Consider the following 20,904-nt stretch of genomic DNA (forward strand, 5'->3'; position numbering starts at 1 on the left):
AACCTCCCCCTTAGCACCCTTTTTAAATCTTTTCCCTTCTCACCTTAAACCTATGCTTTCTAGATTTAGACTCCCCCAACCTGGGGAAAAGACTTTGGCTATTGAACCTATTCACGCCCCTCATGATTTTATAAATCTCTCTCTAAGGTCACTCAGCCTCTGAAGTTCCAAGGAAAGTAGCTCCAGGCTATTCAGCCTTTCCCGATAGCTCAAACATCCTGGCAACATCCTTGTAAGTCTTTTCTGAACCCTTTCAACTTTCACAACATCCTTTCGATAGGAAGGAGACCAGAATTCCACACAATATTCCAAAAGTGGCCTAACCAATGTCCTCTACAGCTGCAGCATGAACTCCCAACTTCTAAACTCAATGTACTGACCAATAAAGGCAAGCATACCAACCACCACCTTCACTCTCTAGGACCTTACCATGAAGTGTATAAGTCCTGCCCTGGTTTGTATTTTGAAAATGCAGCACCTCACATTTCTCTAAATTGAGCTCCACCTGCCACTCCTCGTCCCATTGGCAATCTGATCAAGATCCCGTTGCACTCACCTGAGATAACCTCCTTCGCTATCCAGTACACCTCCAATATTAGTGTTATCTGCAAACTTACCTTCTATGTTCGCATCCAAACAATTTATATAAATGATGTAAAGCAGTGGACCCAGCACCGATCCTTGTGGCTTGCAGCTGGTCACAGGCCTCCAGTCTGAAAAGCAATCCTCCACCACCCCACCAATTCCCACACACACAGCCATGTTGACTATCCCTAATCAGTCTCTGCCTTTTCAAATACATGTAAATCCTGTCCCTCTGGATTCCCTCCAACAGCTTGCCCACCACTGATGTCAGGCTCACTGGTCTTCAGTTCCCTGGCTTTTCCTTACCACCTTTCTTAAATAGTGGCACCATGTTAGCCAACCTATAGTCTTCTGGCATCTCACCTGTGGCTATTGATACATATATCTCAATAAGGGAACTCCACAGAGTTCTAAGGTACACCTGACCAGGTCCTGGGGATTAATCCAACTTTATGCATTTTAAGATGTCCAGCACCGCCACCTCTGCACTGTGGACATTTTTCAAGATGTTGCTGTTTACTCCTGGCATTCTCTACCTTCCATATCCTTCTCTACAGCAAACATGGATGCAAAATACTCATTTAGTACTGCCTCCTCCCATAGGTGGCCATGCTGATCATTTAAGGGAACCTATTCTCTCGCTAGTTACTCTTGGACTTAATATATTTGTAGGATTCCTTTGGATTCTCCTTAACCTTTTTTGTCAAGGTTATCTCTAGTCCCCTTTTTGCCCTCCTGCCCTGATTGTTTGACTTCTCCTTTTCCCAACTGCACCAGTCTCTGACTGATCTCTTCCAATTCAAGTGCAACCTGTCTTCCTTATTTGTTTTGATATTTTTTTCCCCAAAGTTTCAAAACAATGCAACAGTAATTACTGCTTCTAGAATTCAAGAAAATCAGCTCCAATGCTGAAAATACCTAACAGAAAAATGTAGCTTTAAAGCCACAATGTTTTTCCCATCCTCCTCTTGGATTATCCAGAATCCTTCAATGTCCAATATGCTGTTGTCTTCAGTAACTAATGGGCACCATAGGGTATGTACTGTCTTACTGACATAGATTATATGGTTTAGTTGGGAGTGTTCTCTCTGTTGCTAATTGCTTTTACTTTGATTCAAACATGCATTACTTATTAATTCTCTTCTCATTTTCCCTTGGAGATTTTGATCTTGACTGGTACTTATTTTTACAAGCATCATTTTGTTTGAGTCTTTCCTCGTCCTGAGGTTGAGTGACTTATTTCTGAGCTAAAGCTATTGGCGGCCTGTCATACTTCTGTCAATTGGCAGTAATTACAACCTCTGGCATATAGAGTCTGCACACTATTTGATAGAAGGAATCATCCTAGCTGACAGAAGTCTGTTTTCCACCAAAAACCATTGGGTGGTAATCAAGAAACTTCAGTAATTCCATCTTCTTAGAATAAGCATCAAGACTCGCTGTAATGTTCTTGCCACTGCCCAACAAACAGAATAGCTGCACTAATCAAGGGTCAAATCTGAAAGCTACCTGTCTGAATAATGAAGTACTTACAGGATAATTTCTCAGCCATGAAGTCAATCCCAAATTGCCTAAATTAATGTCTTTTAGATTGGCAACAATATAGGCAGGAGAAAGCAGGATTCCTGATGAAGGGCTTATGCCCGAAAGGTTGATTCTCCTGCTCTTTGGATGCTGCCTGACCTGCAGTGCTTTTCCAGTACCACACACTCGAATCAATGTAAGCAGGCTAGATGACATAATAATCTTAGCATCATCCAACATATAGACCTGCCCACAATGATCTCCACATTACCTGATAGATACCAGTTCTGTGGCACAACTCCTAATTTAACTAGTTATTGCTTTTCGAATATTTTTGGGTTCAGTGGTATCAGTCACCCTTCCTGTCAGCACTCTATGCATTTCTATGAGAGTTGACTCTTGCTGTCATAGATCTGCTTGTGCAACAGCATCATCCAAAGATATAAAACAACACTGCTCCTTTTGTAATTTGGATCCACTCCAATTTACGTGACGTGAAATGAGCTTGATGTGAATTGTTGAACAGCCTCAATTCGCAGCAAGGGAAAATAAAGTATAACAGTAACGATCAGATTTCACATAATGCAATCAGTACCGATGCCCTGCTTCCCCCCATCAGTTTCTTTCTTGACTTAATCAAGATATACTAACTATCCTTGAGCATTTCTCGCATGCATACTTTGTTGAAAGTCTTTGCAGATTTCCTTTAACAAAACATGACTGTTAGTATAAACATATTTCTGTCCTCAAGTACGATCTGGGCTCATGAACCTTGTGACCATTGGAAGGTCAGCTACAAACTCCATGTTTGTAGCTGACAAACAAAGTTCATGTCTGAGCTGGTCCTGAGTTTTTCATTTTAATTTGAGCACCAACATCGTTTTCCTGCCATGGATGTAAATCTGGTCCATACTCACATTAATAGAATCCAGCTTGCAATGGACATGTCAAATTATTTTTCCACTCTTTCAACTGGCATTTTCTTCCCTTCAATTGATAACCACCATTTTATTATTATATTTTGTCTGAGTTGTACTTGGGGAAACTATCAGTTTGCTTTCTTCCTAACAACACCTTGCCACCAGGAATGAACCAGAGTAAAGGCTATGAAGAGACATTGTACAGATAAAGCATTATAAATGATGGAGGTTCTTAAGTCTCAAGTGGCAGTGTAGTACTGATGGCTGTTGCAGTTTAGTTTCCTTGAAACCTAATTCTTTTTGTTTACTTGCATAGGAGAAATGCAAGGCACCATTCACAGACAGCTTCTAGTTGAAGAACTGAATAATCTTAAGGTTGGAACAGTGCTTCTCTTGAAACAGGTTGTTAGCTCTATACTCTAATGTTTAATGAAATTATTTCTGTATTTACACCAATTGTAGAATGATTTTGGGATGTGTCGGGTGGGTGCTGGAGATAATACCAGGTATGTTGTGAATATCATAGGAAGAGAATGATTAACATGAGGGAAATAAAAATTACCATTTAGCTAATTATTTAAGGAAACTTCATTCCCTTCAATTTCCCTTTGTCCATATGGTGGCCCTTCCAATACTGGATAATGAACTGAAATACAACTTTAAGATGATTTAAGAGCAAAATACTGTGGTTGGTGGAAGTCTGAAACAAACACAGAATATTGGATAAACTGAGCAGATGCAGCAACATCTCTGGAGAAAGAGAATTAATGTTTTAAGAGTGGTAAGACTCGTCAGAATTAAACCTGAGTTTTGAAGAAGTGTCATACCAGACTTGAAACATTAACTCTGTTTCTCTCTGCCAGATCTGCTAAGTTTGTCTGCCATTCTGTGTTTGCTTTAGGATTATTTTGCTTCAGTGGGTGGTTTGGTTGTTCCCATGACTCCAAAAACCGGTTGGTAGAAAGAGTTCTTAAATTGGTATGGATTAGTAAAAGAAAACAGTTAACTATAAAAGTGCTACATTATATTTTTGTCTTTCCAATAACCAAAAAGCATTTAATGTTACTTGTGCAATCGCTCTAGGCTGCCACCTACATAGATGCTAATGTTAGCTGTTGAAGTGTAATACATGCCCATATAATATTGCCCACACAACCTTGAGAATTATTAGATGCTTTAGGTTATCATATGAGTGTGTTACAATGATGCATAGAGTCATAGAGACTCTATGGAAGCAGACCCTTCAGTCCAACCCGTCCATGCCCACCAGATATCCCAACCCAATCTAGTCCCACCTGCCAGCACCCGGCCCATATCCCTCCAAACCCTTCCTATTCATATACCCATCCAAATGCCTTTTAAATGTTGCAATTGTACCAGCCTCCTCCACTTCTTGAATGATGCGAATCAACGTTTTTGATTGGTTTGACTTTTCAATGGGGTTGATCTGTCTCTCAGTGTAATTTCTGATCTTTAGAGGTGGAATCAGTATTTCCTCAGCGCTAACGTATGTTTTTACTTCTGCTTTTAGGTTGGTGTATTTTCTCCATCACTTAGAAATCATTATTTGAATATAACACGAAGCAATGTGATAAGAATATACCCACAAGGTGCCAGTGAATGCATTCGTAACCAGCTGGATCAGAGTCCTGAGGCAAGAATATTATGAACTTTATGCAATTGAATCAACTATTTATGAGAAGTATTAGCTATAGAAATGACCTTGGTTCTCAAAAGAACATAGCAAATCGCACGTACAGATGAGAAATAGCAAAAATAAGAAGTCACTTATGGGAGTTGTTTATAGGCTCCCGAACTAAGTATAATGTAGATAGTGAGAAAGGTGCAACAATAATTATGGGTTATTTTAATGTACATATAGATTGGACCAGACAGATTACCAAGGGTAATGGCCAACCCAAAAGCAACTGTTTTGCTCATTAATCCTCAATTCATGTTTATTTGCACCCCCTCCCCCCCGGCTTCAAAAAAGTCCATGAGCTCTAATTTTGTGACAGTGTCTTTTGTGGCACACTGATGAATACATTTGAAAATCCAACATGATATATCTACTTATTTCCTTTTCCTGCTGTGTAAGTTACAGTCTCAAATTGTCTGAGTTATTTTGTCTGAAAATGTGTTGCTGGAAAAGCGCAGCAGGTCAGGCAGCATCCAAGGAACAGGAGAATCGACGTTCCTGATGCCCGAAACGTCGATTCTCCTGTTCCTTGGATGCTGTCTGACCTGCTGCACTTTTCCAGCAACACATTTTCAGCTCTGATCTCCAGCATCTGCAGTCCTCACTTTCTCCTCGAGTTATTTTGTCTCAAACATTATTTCTGCTTCATAAATCTGGTGCTCAGTGAATGGAGTTTTTTTTCCAAATGAATTTTTGAGTGATATGTGTTGTTTGATTTAACATATTTTCCTTGTTTTCAGAACCACATTGCATTTCAACATTCCACCTTTGACTTAGCGGCCGGGTATCCCTGTAAACCGAGATTTGAATCTTTAATGATGGATAGAAGTTCCTGTACAGACTCCACATCATGGGCTTCTCAGACGCCATCTTCTCGTACAAGGGATAAAAGCTTGGCTTTATCTGAATATAAAGGCACCGCATTACAAGAATATTGTGCAGAAAACTGGGAAGAAGGTAGGTGGGATATTAAGGGAAATTGTGCACGACAAGTATGTTTTAAAATTATTTGCATATAGATAATATTTATATTTGCTCTTAGTTCAGGGTAAGTTTCAGAATTATGTATTGTCCTGTGATAATCTTTAAACAAACCTCCTAAAATCTGTAAGATTAATCTGTAAGATTACCTGAATCAGGCTGTGACTAGAGTCCTGGCGAACAAAATAACATGGGTTGTAGATAGGACTTTAAACTAATAAGTGGATTCAGTTGCACAGAAAATTTTAAAAATTAAAAGTAAAGGAGAAGGTAGGATTGCAGGTTAGTGTTGGGAATGATCGCCACTTCTTATTTTCAGGTAATAATGTCATATACCAACGAACCATAAAAGTGTTGAGAAATTGGTTAATTGAACAAACATATAATGGCTTTGTATCTTAATGCAAAAGCTTTTCGAATAAGGTAGACAAACTGGCACAAAGGTGAGTAATTGTGATCTGATTGCAATTACAGAAACATAGCATTAAGGAGATCAAAATTGGGAACTTAACATTGACGCATATTTGACCTTTTGGGGAGATGAGAGGAATGGAAAAGGTGGTGGGTTAGCATTTTTAAGAAGACAGATAATAATGGTATTTGTGAGAGATGATATAGACTCAGATAATGTTGAGCCCATTTGGGCAGAGGTAAAAAGACTGCAAGGGAAAGCAGATATTAATAACAGCCAATCTGTAGGAAAGGCAATTAACAAATAATAGGTGCATATAACAAGAATAGAGCAATAATAGGTGACTTTATTCTACCTGTTGATTAATTGGGTTAATCAGATTGGAAAGGGTAGCTATGACAATGAATTCATTGAACGGATTAGGATCAGTTTTTGAAAGCCATACGTCATAGAGCAAACGAGGGAGCAGGTGGTCTTGGATCTAGTTAATAAGACGAGTTTTTAAAATTACCACAGAATACAATATCCCCCAAGAAGTAGTGAACATAACATGAATTTAATATTCAGTTTGAGTGTGAGAAAATTAAGTCAGAAACAATTGTATTTAACATTAGAAGGAATTGCAATGGCATGAAAATAAAGTGAACTGGGTGGATAGTTATCAGGCATCCCAGTAAGGAGGAAAGATCTTGAGAGGGATAAACTAACTATAGCTAACCAAAGAGGTTAAGGAGAGTATAAAGTTGAAAGGCAAAGCATGTAGGAGCCAAAGTCACAGATAGCCCTGAAGACTGGGATAAATTATAATCCAGCAAAGGAGGACTAAAAAGCTAGTGAAGACCGAAAATAAACTACAAGGCCAAACTGGTAAAATCCAGGATGGAGGATGGGAAAGATTTCTGGCTGTAACAGACTGCTCCTTTTTTTTTTTTAAGGTATTTTGGGTGTTGGAGGTACTTTAGGTGTTGGAGGTGATTTCCTCGAATTCCAGGAGCAGCAATTACTGTTTTATATGCTGTTGCAATTGCTTTGGAACTTTGAGGGGAAGAAAAGTCAAAACATCAGCACTTTTAAAAGGGAGAAAGACAGACAAAGGCAGCGTCCACTTGGCCTGTAAGGAAGAGAGCGAGAGAAAGAAACCCAGCCTGCCAACTGATATAGTAGTGAATCTGCACAGTTACTCCCTTTGCTGTTTGAATTCATGTATAGTTGGACATTGGAGTGTGTCTACGAAAACTTAACCAACCGTGAAATTCGCCAATGATCTTGGAGTAACCTGTTTGGGAGAAGTCACAGCATAGAAACAGATCAGTAAATAGTTTTAAGTATAGCCTTGCTGTAAATCTACAGTAGTGAGTAGAGTGGGTTCGTTCTTGATTTTATGTTTTTATTAGAATCTGTCTCTTGATTAAATTTTAAAATTATAAAAATATATGCCGTAAGTTTTAAGTTAGCCTGGAGCAGTGTTTTTTTGGAGCGATAAGACTGTGCTATTTTCTAGGTCTGTTGATTGGAAGGAGCAAAATAGCCTTGATTGAGTGATATGCTCTTGTCGGATGTGGAAGTTTCAGGAGCGTGTAAGGGTTAGTGAGGATTATATCTGCAATAAATGTCATTGGTTACGAATCCTGTCAGATCGAATGGATCAGTTGGAGTTACAGTTAGAGGCAATGAGGAATTGACAAGAGCTGGGGTGTGATGGATGGCAGTTATATGAAGAGAGAAAAGCTGCAGATACAGTCACATTAATGGGTTAACTCCAAGAGAGGTAGGCGGGTAGTACAGAGGTCTTCTGTAGCTATCCCCATTTCAAATAAGTATGCGGTTTTGAAAAATGTAGGGGGTGATGGACTTTCAGGGGAGTGTAACACGAACAGCCAAGTTTCTGCTAATGGAATGAGGCGTAGATCAGGTTCCAAGCAATCGATTGTGTTAGGGGACTGTCTTGCTGGAAAAGTATAGCAGGTCAGGCAGCATCTGAGGGGCAGGAAAATCGACATTTCGGGCAGGAACCCTTCATCGGAGTTGCCTGACCTGCTGTGCTTTTCCAGCAACACACTCTCAACTCTGATCTCCTGCATCTGCAGACCTCACTGTCTCCCTGTATCAGGGAGACAACCACCTGATGAAGGGGCAGGGCTCCAAAAGGTAGTGCTTCCAATTTAATCTGTTGGATTATAACCTGGTGTGATTTTTAATTTTTGTACACCCCAGTCCAACACCATCTCCAAATCATCCCTATATTAGAGGACTATCGCATCGGGCACAGACAGAAGTTTCTGCAGCCAGCAACAAAAAATCAGAATGGGGTGTTGCCTTCCTGGTGCCAGGGTCAAGGATGTCTCGAAGGGTGCAGAACGTTCTCAAGGGGAAGAGGGATCAGCAGGAGGTCATTGTACACATTGGTACCAATGACATAGGAAGGGAAAACAATGAGATTCTGAAGGGAGAATGTAGAAAGTTAGACAGGAATTTAAAAAGGAAGTCCTCAAGGGTAGTAATATCTGGATTACTCCTGGTGCTACGAGATAGTGAGGCTAGAAATAGGAGGATAGTGCATATGAATGTGTGGCTGAGGAGCTGGTCTGTGGGAGAAGAATTCACATTTTTTTTGGATCATTGGAATCTCTTCTAGAGTAGAAGTGACCTGTACAAGAAGGATGGATTGCACCTGAATTGGAAGGGGACAAATATATTGGCAGGGAGGTTTGCTTGAACCGCTCAGGAGAATTTAAACTAGTAAGGGGTTTGGAGGAGGAGGGTGTTGTAGGTTCCAGGGAGAGACCAAGAAAAGAGATCAATCTGAGACTGGTACAGTTGAGAACACAAGCAAGTCAAACAGTCAGGGCAGGCAGGGATAAAGAGAACAAGGTAGGACTGTTAAATTAAACTGCATTTATTTCAATGCAAGAGGCCTAACAGGGAGGGCAGATAGACTCGGCATGTTTAGGAATATGGGACTGGGATATCGTAGCAATTACAGAAACATGGCTCGGATGGACAGTACTGGCAGCTTAATGTTCCAGGATACAAATGCTACAGGAAGAACAGAAAAGGGGACAAGAAAGGAGGGGGAGTGGCTTTTTTGATCAGGGATAGCATTACATCTGTACTGAGGGAGGATATTCCCAGAAATACATCCAGGGAAGTTATTTTGGTGGAACTGAAAAATAAGAAAGGGATGGTCACATTTATTGGGATTGTATGATAGACCTCTGTAATAGTCAGTGAGAAATTGAGAAACAAATTTGTGAGGAGATGTCATTTATCTGTAAGAATAATAGGGTGGTTATGATTGGGGATGTAACTTTTCAAGCATAGACTGGGACTGTTATCGTGTTAAGGGTTTAGATGGAGAGGAAGTTGTAAAGTGTGTACAAGAAAATTTTCTGATTCAGTACATGGATGCACCTACTAGAGAAGCTGCAAATTTTGACCTACTCTTGGGCAATGAGTCAGGGCAAGTGACTGAGGTGTCAATGGGGGAGCAACTTGGGACCAGCGACCATAATTCTATATGTTTTAAAATATTGATGGAAAACGATAGACCAGGTTTAAATTGGAGGATGGAGAATTTTGATGGTATTAGGCAAGAACTTTCAAAAGCTGATTGTGTGCAGATATTTGCAAGTAAAGGGCCGGCTGGAAAATGGGAAGACCTCAGAAATGAGATAACGAGAGTCCAGAGACAGTATATTCCTGTGAGTGAGAGGGGAAAGGCTGGTAGGTGCAGGGAATGTTGGATGACTAGAGAAATTGAGGGTTTGGTCAAGAAAAAGACGGAAGCATATGTCAGCTATAGACAGCAGAGACCAAGTGAATCCTTAGAGTATAAAGGCAGTTGGAGTATATTTGAGAGGGAAATCAGGAGGACAAAATGGGGACATGAGATGGCTTTGGCAAATAGAGTTAAGGAGAATCCAAAGGATCTTTATAAACACATTGAGGGACAAAAGAGTAATTAGCGAGAGAATAGGTCCCCTCAAAGATCAGCAAGGCAGCCTTTGTGTGGAGCCACAGGAGATAGGGGAGATACTAAACGAGTATTTTGCATCAGTGCTTACTGTGGAGAAGGACATGGAAGATATAGAATGTGGGGAAATAGATGGGGACATCTTGAAAAATGTCCATACTGCAGAGGAGGAAGTGCTGGATGTCTAGGAAGCATAAAGGTGAATAAATCCCCAGGAGCTGATCAGGTGTACCCCAGACCTCTGTGAGAAACTAGGGAAGTGATTGCTGGGCCCCTTGGTGAGGTGCTTGTGTCATTGATAGTCACAGGTGAGGTGCTAGAAGACTGGGGGTTGGCTAATGTGATGCCACTGTTTAAGAAGGGTGGTAAGGGCAAGCCAGGGAACTATCGACTGGTGAACCTGATGTCGGTGGTGGGCAATTTGTTGAAAGGAATCCTGAGGGACAGTATTTACACGTATTTGGAAAGGCAAGGACTGATTAGGGATCGTCAACATGGCTTTGTGCATGGGAAATCATGTCTCATGAACTTGATTAAATCGTTTGAAAAAGTAAGAGGATTGATGAGGGCAGAGCGATGGACATGATCTATATGGACTTCAGTAAGGCGTTCAACAAGATTCCCCATGGGAGACTGATTAGACAGTGAGATTAGATTTCATGGAATATAGGGAGAACTAGCCATGTGGATACAGAACTGGCTTGAAGGTAGAATAAAGAGGGTGGTGGTAGAGAGTTTTTTTTAGACTGGAGAGCAAATCTTAGCAGCTCGTATACACTTAATGGTAAGGTCCTCTGGAATGTTGCTGAGCAAAGAGACCTTTGAGTGCAGGTTCATAGTTCCTTGAAAGTGGAATCACAGGTAGATAAGATAGTGAAGAAGGCCTTTGGTGTGCTTTCCTTTATTGGTCAGAGCATTGAATATAGGAGTTGGGAGGTCATGTTGCGACTGTACAGGACGTTCCTTAGGCCACTGTTGGAATATTGTGTGTAATTCTGGTCTCCCTCCTATCGGAATGATGTAGTGAAACTTGAAAGGGATCAGAAAAGATTTATCATGATGGTGCCAGGGCTGGAGGATTTGAGCTATAGGGAGAGGCTGAATAGGCTGGGGCTGTTTTCCCTTGAGTGTTTAAGGCTGAGGGTGACCTCATAGAGGTTTATAAAATCATGAGGTACATGGATAGGATAAATAGACAAGGTTTCTTCTCTGGGGTGGGGGGCATCCAGAACTAGGTTTAAGTTAAGAGGGGAGAGACATAAAAGGGACTTGTGGGGGGCAACCTTTTCACACACAGGGTGGTGCGTGTATGGAATGAGCTGCCAGAGGAAGTGGTGGAGGCTGGTACAATTGCAACATTTTAAGAGGCATCTGGATAGGTATAAAAATAGGAAGGGTTTAAGAGGGATATGGGCCAAATGCTGGCAAATGGGACTAGATTGGGTTGGGATATCTGGTTGGTATGGCCAAGTTGGACTGAGAGGTCTGTTTCCATGCTATACCCCTCTATGACTCTATGGTGACGAATATAAGAACTGACAGTGTGTTTCTTTAAATAAATACAAAGGCAAAAGAAGGTCTGAGTGAACATGAGACCTTCAGAAAATTATTTCTTTATTTTTCTCCTTTATATTAAGAAGGATTTTAATGTTGAACTTTTAACTATTATTTTTCTACTTTATACCTAAGATTTTGTACCTAGGTACCATTGTACCTCAGACAGTACCAACAATAGTGACATTGTACACCTTTCACTGTATCCCTTTATCCTGTACTAGAGTAGTTGTGACAATAAAATTTTATTCTGATTCTAAAATGTATCAGGGAGATGGTTATGCAGACCAAGGAAATAGCAGATGAGTTAAGCAGATATTTTGCATCAATCTTTATAGTTCAAACATCCTGTTAATATTACAGAATATGGCGAGGGGAAATTAAGTACCATCGTTAGCGTTAAAGAAGCAGTATTAGACAAACTATTGGAGCTGAAGGCTGATAGGTTCCCTGGCCATGATGACTTGCAACCTGGGAAAGATCTGTGGATGCATTGGTTGCAATGTTCCAAAACAACATGTATTCTGGAGCAGTAGCAGAAGATGGGAAATCTTCCGATGTGACACCCCTATTCAAAATTGTAGAGAGACAAAACGTGGGTAAATATTGACTGCTTAGCCTAACATCTACTATTGGAAAAAATATTGGAGTCCCTTATTAGGGGAGTAATAGTGGAACATTTAGCTGTGTGACTTTGTGAAAGCGAAATTGTGTCTGACTAATTTAGTTTTCTGAGAAAACTCAACCATTGGAGTCTTTGGACTTCCTGAAGACTTTTGACAAGGTCTGTCACAAAAGGTTAAGTGTTAACATTAGAGCCTGTGGTGCTGAAGGTAGAATGCTGACATGGATAGAAAATCAGGTAATGGGCAGGAAACTGTGAGCGGGAATAAGGGGTTCTTTATCAGGATGGTGACCTGTTCTAATAGGTTCTGAAGGGATTACTGCTAGAACCACAACTGTTTCCAATAAGTATTCATGATTTGGAGGAAGGAAGTGAATGTACTGTAGCCAAAATTGCAGAAGACACAAAAATAGGTGGTATGGCAATATGCGAAAGTTTGCAGAGTTTAAACTAGTTTAGCAAGCATTGGGAACCAGACCTACATATCTGTGGAGGGAGGGGGGAGTCATTATAGATGGGGCAGTGACAGGATGTAGTGAATCTATCGGGAAGGCTTTTCACGTGATGAAATAAAGGGATCAGTTAGTGTGTCAGCTTTAACGCAAGGAGTGTCAGAAATAAGAGTGATGAACTTCGTCCCAAGTACTGATCCATGCTCTATGATGTTGTGGCCATAATGGAGACGTGAGTTTCACAGGGGCAGGAATAGTTGCTAGATGTTCCAGGGTTTAGAATGTTTAAAAAGAACAGGGAGGATGGAAAAAGAGGAGGGGGTGTAGCATTGCTAATCAGAGAGTACATCACAGTTACATAAACGAAGGTTGTTGAGGAAGGTTTGTCTACTGAGTCAGTATGGGTGGAAGTTAGGAACAGCAAGGGAGCAGCTTTCTCATTGGGAGTTTTCTACAGATTCCCTAATAGCAGTAGGGAGATTGAAGAACTCCTAGGCTAGAAGAGGGTTTCCTTACTTAGTATGTAGACAGGCTGACAAGGGGAGAGGCCATTTTGGATTTGGTGCTGAGCAATGAGCCAGGGGAACACTTTGACACTGACCACCACTGCCTCACATTTACCATAGCATTGGAGAGGGAAAGGAGCAGTTACCAAGGGAAGATATTTAATTGAGGGAAAGGAAATTATGACACTATCAGACAGGATTTGGGATGTACAGATTGGGAGCAATTGTTCCACAGAAAGGGCACGACAGACATGTGGAGACTGTGTTTCAGGAGCAGTTGTTCTTCTGAAACAGGCAAGAAAGGGGTAAGATTAAGGAGCCTTTGAAAACAGAGGAGCTTCTCGTCAAAAGGAAGAACGTAGCTGATGTAAGGTGGAGGAAGTGAGCATCTAGCACAGCTTTAGAAGATTATATGCTTACTAGAAAGGAGCTCAGAAATGGACTGAGGAGAGCCAGGAGGGGCATGAGAAAGGCTTGGCAGGCAGGATTAGGGAGAATCCAAAGACATTTTACTCATGTGAGGAATAAGAGAATGATCAGGGAGAAGGTAGAGCTGGTCAGGGGTAGTGTAGGGAACTTGTACGTGGAATCTGAGCAGATGGAGAAACCCTAAATGAGTTTTTTTGCTTCAGTTTTCACTAATGAAAGGGACCTTGTTGTGAATGAGGACTTTGAGGAGCTGGGAAACAGGCTTAAACAGATCAAGATTGATGAAGTCGATCAATAAGTCCCCAGGGCCAGACCAGATTTATCCTTGGTTGCTCCAGGAAGTGAGAAAGGAGGTTGCTAAGCTGCTGCGAAGATCTTTGCTTCCTCACTCTCTACGGGAGTCGTACCGGAGGATTGGAGGGAGGCGAATGTTGTTCCTCTTTTCAAGAAGGGGAATAGGGAAATCCCTGGCAATTGCAGACCAGTCAATCTTATGTCTGTGGTCAGCAAGGTTTTGGAAAGAATTCTGAAGGATAGGATTTTTGACTATTTGGAAAAGCATCGCATGATTAACGGCAGTCAGTGTGGCTTTGTGAAGGGCAGGTCATGCTTCACAAATCTTATTGAATTCTTTAAGGAAGTGATGAGACAGATCGACAAAAGTCCAGCAGTGGATGTGGTATATATGGACTTCAGCAAGGCGTTTGATAAGGTTCCCCACGGAAAGATCGATCATAAAGTCAGGAGGTATGGGATACAGGGAGATTTGGCCTTCTGGATTCAGAATTGGTTGGCTGACAGAAGACAAAGAGTGGTTGTAGGTAGAAAGTATTCTGCCTGGAGGTCAGAGGCGAGTGGTGTCCCACAGGGGTCTGTTCTTGGGCCTCTGCTCTTTCTAATTTTTATAAATGACTTGAATGAGGTTGAGGGGTGGGTTTGCAAATTTGTGGATGACACAAAGGTTGGAGGTGCCGTTGATAGTTTTGAGGGCTATTACAGGCTGTAGCGTGACATAGACAGGATGCAGAGATGGGCTGAGAAACGGCAGATGGAATTCAACCTGGGTAAATGCGAAGTGTTGCATTTTGGAAGGTCGAACTTGAATGCTGAATATCGAATTGAAGACAGGATTCTTGGCAGTGTGGAAAAAGAGGGGTCTTGGTGTTGAAGTGCATAGTTCCCTCAAAGTTGCCACCCAAGTGGATAGGTTGTTGAGAAAGCATGGCGTTTTGGCTTTCATTTAACAGTGGGATAGAGTTTAAGAGCCGTAAGATTTTGCTTCAGCTCTACAAGACTCAGGTGAGACCTCACTTGGAATATTGTGTCCAGTTCTGGTCGCCCTATTATCTGAAAGATACAGAGGCTTTGGAGAGGGTGCAAAGACGGTTTACCAGGATGCTGCCTGGACTGGGAGAGCTTGTCTTACGAAGAGAGGTTGACTAAGAACACGCATTTCTCTCTGGAGAGGAGGAAGAGAGATGACCTAATTGAGGTATGCAAGGTAATGAGAGGCATGAATAGAGTCAATAGCCAGAGACTTCCTCCAGGCAGGACTGACTGGCATGAGGGGTCTTTGTTTTAAGATATTAGGAGGAAGGTACAGAGGAGACATCAGAGGTAACTTAAGCAGAATCATTAGGGACATTTAAGTGACTGCTGGACATGCACATGGACAGCAGTGAATTGAGGGGTGTGTAGGTTAGGTTATTTTATTTTAGATTAGGAATAATCCTCGGCACAACATTGTGGGCCTGTTTGGTGCTGTGCTTTTCTATGTTCTATATTGATAGAATAAGTAAGTGGACAAAAAAAAAGGCTGGGGATAATGTGAATTTTTTTTTCACTTTGGAAGGGAGAAGAAAAGAGCAAAGCATCGTTTAAATGGAAATATGCATAATACATTTTAAGGATCCAAAATATCTTTCTTTTTCTGTTCCTATATAGTATACAAGTTTCTTCAGTTCCCCAGTCGTCTTTGTATAAGAATAACAAGGTGACTTTCACCATGATTTCTGCTATACATGCATGTTGTTGATTTGAAAATTGCGAACAAATAGTCTGTAACACAAAGGGACTTTGATATCCTTGTGCTTGAAACACAGAAAGCTTAGCACACAGGTACAGCATGTAATCAGAAAGGCAATGGAATGATAGCCCTTATTTCAAGGGGATTGGAGTGTAACAGGAAAAGTGTACTGCAACTGTACAGATGCTGGTGAGACCACATCTGGAGGACTGAGCAGTTTTATTTATTCTTCCTTATTTAAGGAAAGAAATCACTGAGATTCAAGTTATTGGATTTTTAGATTTCAGGTGATCTCATTGAAACATATAGGACTCTAATGGGTTTGACAAGGTAAACACTGAGGGGAGGGTATAGGACCAGCAGGCGTTGTCTCAGAATAAAGGGACTCCAATTTAATTTCTCCTCTGAAGGTTGAGTATCTTTGGAACTCTGCCACAGAATGCTGTAGGTGCAGAGTACTTGATCCAGAACCAATGGAGAAGTTGCAGGAAAGTAGACGTGAGGGATGTCAGATCAACTATGATGCTATTGAATGGCAGAACAGGCTTGGGCAGCCAAATGGCATATTTCTATTCATTTATGGTCCAAACCATTTGCATTGATTTCTCACAATCTTTAATTTTTGTGGACTTTTTAAAAGAAATTGAGCCTTGTGTGTTTATATTCCATCATCTTACTGTCTTTTCAGTGAATTGAATATGGTTTTCAATCTGTCAGCATAGTATTACTATGGACAAACAGATGATTTCCAAATTGATAAATTATTTAAAAATGTAGTTTTATGCATTGTGGATATTGTGCTAACTTGTTTATGTAAAATACAAAACATCTAATTTCTAAATTTTATACTTTGTGTTTTCGGTGTGCCTTGCTAACTATATAAATCACTATATAAAACCTGCCAGATGCGGATTCAATATACTTTTCTTTTACTGCTGTCCATATAATATACAAGTTTTTTCCATTCCCCAATTATTTTAGTTTTTGGTATAAGAGTGAGGGGGTGACTTTCACTACACATGCTACACATCTTTTTGTTGGTTTCAAAATGACAAACAAATAACCTGAATGTCCTTAAAATATTGTATCTGAAGATGCAAATTAATAAGATCCTGAGTATACAGTATACCTAATGGTACTGTCTGTCCCCTATTCATCCATTCTTAATATGCTTACGCTGTTATACCAATCAAACAATTTATAAAAATTTGTTTCTAACACTTGCAAATGTTTAGGTGAAGGTCTTCAAAAGAAAGTGGATAAATGTCTTCAGCAAAGACATTCTGAAAATGGCAAAACTAATAGAAGTCCAGATATAGATTACTATATGCATTGGGTGGTAGGAATCTTTCTGAAAATCCATCTTTCAAAGCATGATAAATGTAGAGAAGCATGCGATCTGAAATGAAGTACTTTATTTTTTATGAGCACAAACTTCACAGTGGAACTTAATCTAGAGTAACTGTAACAACTTTTACAAAGTAAAACCAAAGTAATTTCAGCAGATAAATAGTTCAGACTGGTTGGTAATGTCGAAGTGGAAAAATACATTTCAAATAATTGCTGATCATTTATTTGTTTTAACGACATGAACATTCGTCACTATTTTTATATTAATTTACTAACTCTTTGCTGCAATGCTCTGACAATTGCTTAAAGCACTCTCATTAAAAATTAAGATATTCAACTATTTCCTTACTGAGATTCTGCTACAATTTTATTAATAGCTTCTTGCTGAATGAAGAGTTTACCCTTTCTTCACAACATGGAATTGCTTTCTCCTTATTCCATACACAGTCCATTACGCAGCCATCATAAAAGAGGATCTAGTTTATAAGTAGGCCGGAATATGTTTAATGGTTGTCGTGCTGCATCCACAGCCTTAATAAGAGCCATTACTGCACCCTGACGTTACCTGAATCTGCACTGCCCACAAAAGCATTAGCACAATTTGTTGCATTTGGTTTGTGTTTGCTTTTTAAAATATACAAGTCTACATACAGTGAATATGCAGAGGGTGACCATCAATGATCATTTAATTATCTGGATTAACTCTTGTTACATTTATATTGTATCTCTGTGCATGTTGATCTTCCTACATGCAAAGGGATCGCAATATATGTGGTGATTGGTCTAAAATATTTTAAAAATTAGCTGTGTGAAAGAATGCATATTGCTATCCTGATTGTATTTTATTTCTAAATAGAAGGCAGTGCAATAATGTCACTAATTCATTGTTTGTAAATCATAGCAAAAGCATCTAAGCATTACTTACGTGCTTTCTTTTCCCTATGTATTCACTGTAATGGAGGAAGAGCATCCCCTGCTGACAGTGGCAAGTAGATCTGTTGGAAAAGATATCTTGTGTTGATACCACCATGCTGAGGATTTCAGTTCTCTATGTGCATTTAACCTTGTATTTTATAAAAGATTAAGTATAAAACCTATGCTGTTATTTGGGTGCTGTGATTTTCTTCCCCAAGTCATGAAATTCAAAACATTTTGGCATCGAAAATAGTGGCTTTGGAAATCAATTGCTGCTCGCCATTTGATTCTAACTTGCTTAAAATCTTTTACCAGCTGTGTATGCCATATGGGATATGGAGAGATTTTCTAATTGTCCCTGTGTCCCCCCATAACAGTTCATTATCTCTCTTTCTTAAACTCCCCTTGAAAGAATCCCATTGTCTTTTGACAGCCAACCTGCCTTTGTCTCATTTTAAATTACAGGTTGGTGCAGAGTTTTGCATCTTTGTGCAATAGTGTTTTTACTGGAACCGGATGTCGCAGTGAGACGATGTAGATTTCACTTCAGTCCATTTTGCTTTTGTTAAATTGAAAAGAATAAATGCATAACTCTCCTACCATTTTGAGCTGAATCATTTCTGAGCACAATATTCAATTCTGTACCATATTAGATGTGTTCAAAACTGGGCAGCAGGTACGTGGGAACTGAACCACCTGCAAGTTTTCCTCTCAGCCAATCACCGTCCTTTCTGTTCACTCACTTTCACTGGATCCATATCCTGGAAATTCATCCCAATAATGGTCTTGTGGGTCGACCTACAACAAATAGACTTCAGTGATTCAAGAAGGCAACTCACTATTACCTTCTCGTGGGGAACTAGGGATGGGCAACAAGTGCTGACCCATAATCAATGTCGATGTCCTCTGAATGATTTTATTTTAAATGAAAGTTTGTGGCTGCCTTAATCAACAGGCAGATACCTAAAAGATGAAAAGCAAAAGTAAAGTAATTAATTTTATTCAGCTAGGCATGTGGGTAATATGCACCAGCGTAACTTCTGTATAACATTTTTGTATAAGTAATTTAGATAACTGTTACAAGATGTGTTAATGTCATTTAAATGTCCCAAATTAGGGGATGTAGCAAACTGAGAAACAATATAGGAGGTAATTAGTACACAAATATGTGCAGACACTGTTCAAAGCAGAGAATTGTGAATTGGTCCAGTTGGGTAAAGAATAATGTAGTGATTTACTCTAAATGTTTAACACCATCCTTCCCCCCGCATCACCACCACCACTTCATGGGCCAAGCTTCAGTCATCACTCAATATTTCCTTAGGTTTTGATTAACACACCGCTATTGCTTGATATGAGTCCATGAAATAAATAGCTTGATGTTATTTCACATCAAGCTATTTTGATATATAGAAGTGCTAGTTGGTGAAAGTTGCTGTTAGATGCAACAGTTTGACCATTTTTCACTTTGACTCAAACTTTTATGACAAACAGCAATAAACTCTAGTGGGAAAAATGAGCATCAGAGTCATTTGGTCTCCAGTGCAGAAAGTTTTTGATATCCTCGTTGCAAGTACTTTATGCTAATGTAACATAGCTGCTAATTCAGTTGTACATTCACCTACTTCAGATAGTAACTTCCTTGAATTACTCAGAGTCCATAAGAGCTGAGTGTCAAGGCTTTCCCTCATAGACTTTTGTTATGCTGCCAAGCAGATAATTAGCAATCTGTTTATTTCTAATTGCAGCCTCTCGTTACTGTACTAGAGAGATTTGGCATCCTGTTTGTGTTTAATGCCCCCTCCTTACCCACTTGTCACTTCAATACAAATCATTCTTACACCAAAGGCCATAGGTTGTACCAGTGAAAGTAACGTTTGAACATAATGTAGTAATAAATTACTTGACTCTTGTTTGCATCCCCGTATTTCGCCTTTAATTTCACTTTTCCTTGCTTATAATGCCATTGGAAAAATGTATATTGTGTGATATCAGTTGCAAGAATGTATGAATTGTAACTTCATTCCTGTGAAAGGGTTTTTAAATTGTAATTAAAATATTTGTAATCTCTCTACTTTCTTTTGCAGATGGTCTTGACTGCCTGATGGCTGAACTGCCAGAGGAACTGTTCACCCCATTTTTAGAGCCTAGTTAATGTCCCTGTGGAGCACAGAATTGAATACAGGATAGCCTATTATTTATTTGTTTGGTTTGGTTTAAACTGATAATTATAAGTTGCAAGTCTGTTTCCATATCCCATGGGAATTTTATTAACATGAGACTACACAATCACTTCAATTAGGACCTAAATTACCTCCATTAAGGAGGAGATATTTCCTCTTGGATTAAGAATCGGACTTGGGAGGTTAAGACGTTGTATATACTACTACAGTCTTGCTACATTACTGTAAAATATATTTTGGTGCATTTAAAGTGAACCGAATTGACTTTTCACTTTATAATGGTTCAATTTAAGCCTGAGATTTTTTTGTTAAATCTTGCTGTGTATTGAATGTGAAAAGAATGCTAATTTTGGAAATTCATTAAAATATGGATTTATGTTAAGATTTTGTGCCTTTCATGTTGGAAGAAGGTCTCTAATGTTGGACTAAGTTCTGAAGTCATAGTAGATTAAGATTTGGTTAATCCCCATTTCAAATTGTGCTGCTATTCATCCTCCAAACTCCTTATTTCTGAAGTTTCTGTTGGTTCCTAGTTTCTGCTGGAGTCCAGTGCATTCATTAAGCTAGAGATCTGTTAGTTTCCATTAGACAAGCTGCACTGATGCTAGCTTAACTGAAATGCTATTTGGATATTCCATTGAGTCACAGGGAAATGAATTATATCAACTTCCCAGCGCTTTTGTTTGTCACTTAAACCATCCTACATTTTTAAGAGGGGTGTAAATCATAAGAATACCTTTGATGTGCATACGTTGGCTTTAGGAATTATA

General features: G+C 39.7%; 1 protein-coding gene across 4 annotated transcripts in view; it reads left to right on the forward strand.

Annotated features, from left to right (window-relative positions):
- The window catches only part of hrob (homologous recombination factor with OB-fold), a 52,361-nt gene extending 31,845 nt beyond the window's left edge, over positions 1-20,516 (forward strand). For 2 of the 4 annotated variants that reach the window (XM_072561694.1, XM_072561696.1), the window contains 4 exons: positions 3,346-3,431; positions 4,561-4,683; positions 5,469-5,685; positions 20,039-20,516. In XM_072561694.1, coding sequence (XP_072417795.1) covers positions 3,346-3,431; positions 4,561-4,683; positions 5,469-5,685; positions 20,039-20,106 — 494 coding nt within the window. In that variant the 3' untranslated portion in view covers positions 20,107-20,516. The remainder of the gene's footprint in view (positions 1-3,345; positions 3,432-4,560; positions 4,684-5,468; positions 5,686-20,038) is intronic. The other 2 variants (XM_072561695.1, XM_072561697.1) reach the window with 2 other exon arrangements.
- The last annotated feature ends 388 nt before the right edge of the window (positions 20,517-20,904 follow it).

This window comes from Chiloscyllium punctatum, chromosome 42, assembly GCF_047496795.1.
Source record: "Chiloscyllium punctatum isolate Juve2018m chromosome 42, sChiPun1.3, whole genome shotgun sequence".
Taxonomy (NCBI): Eukaryota; Metazoa; Chordata; class Chondrichthyes; order Orectolobiformes; family Hemiscylliidae; genus Chiloscyllium; species Chiloscyllium punctatum.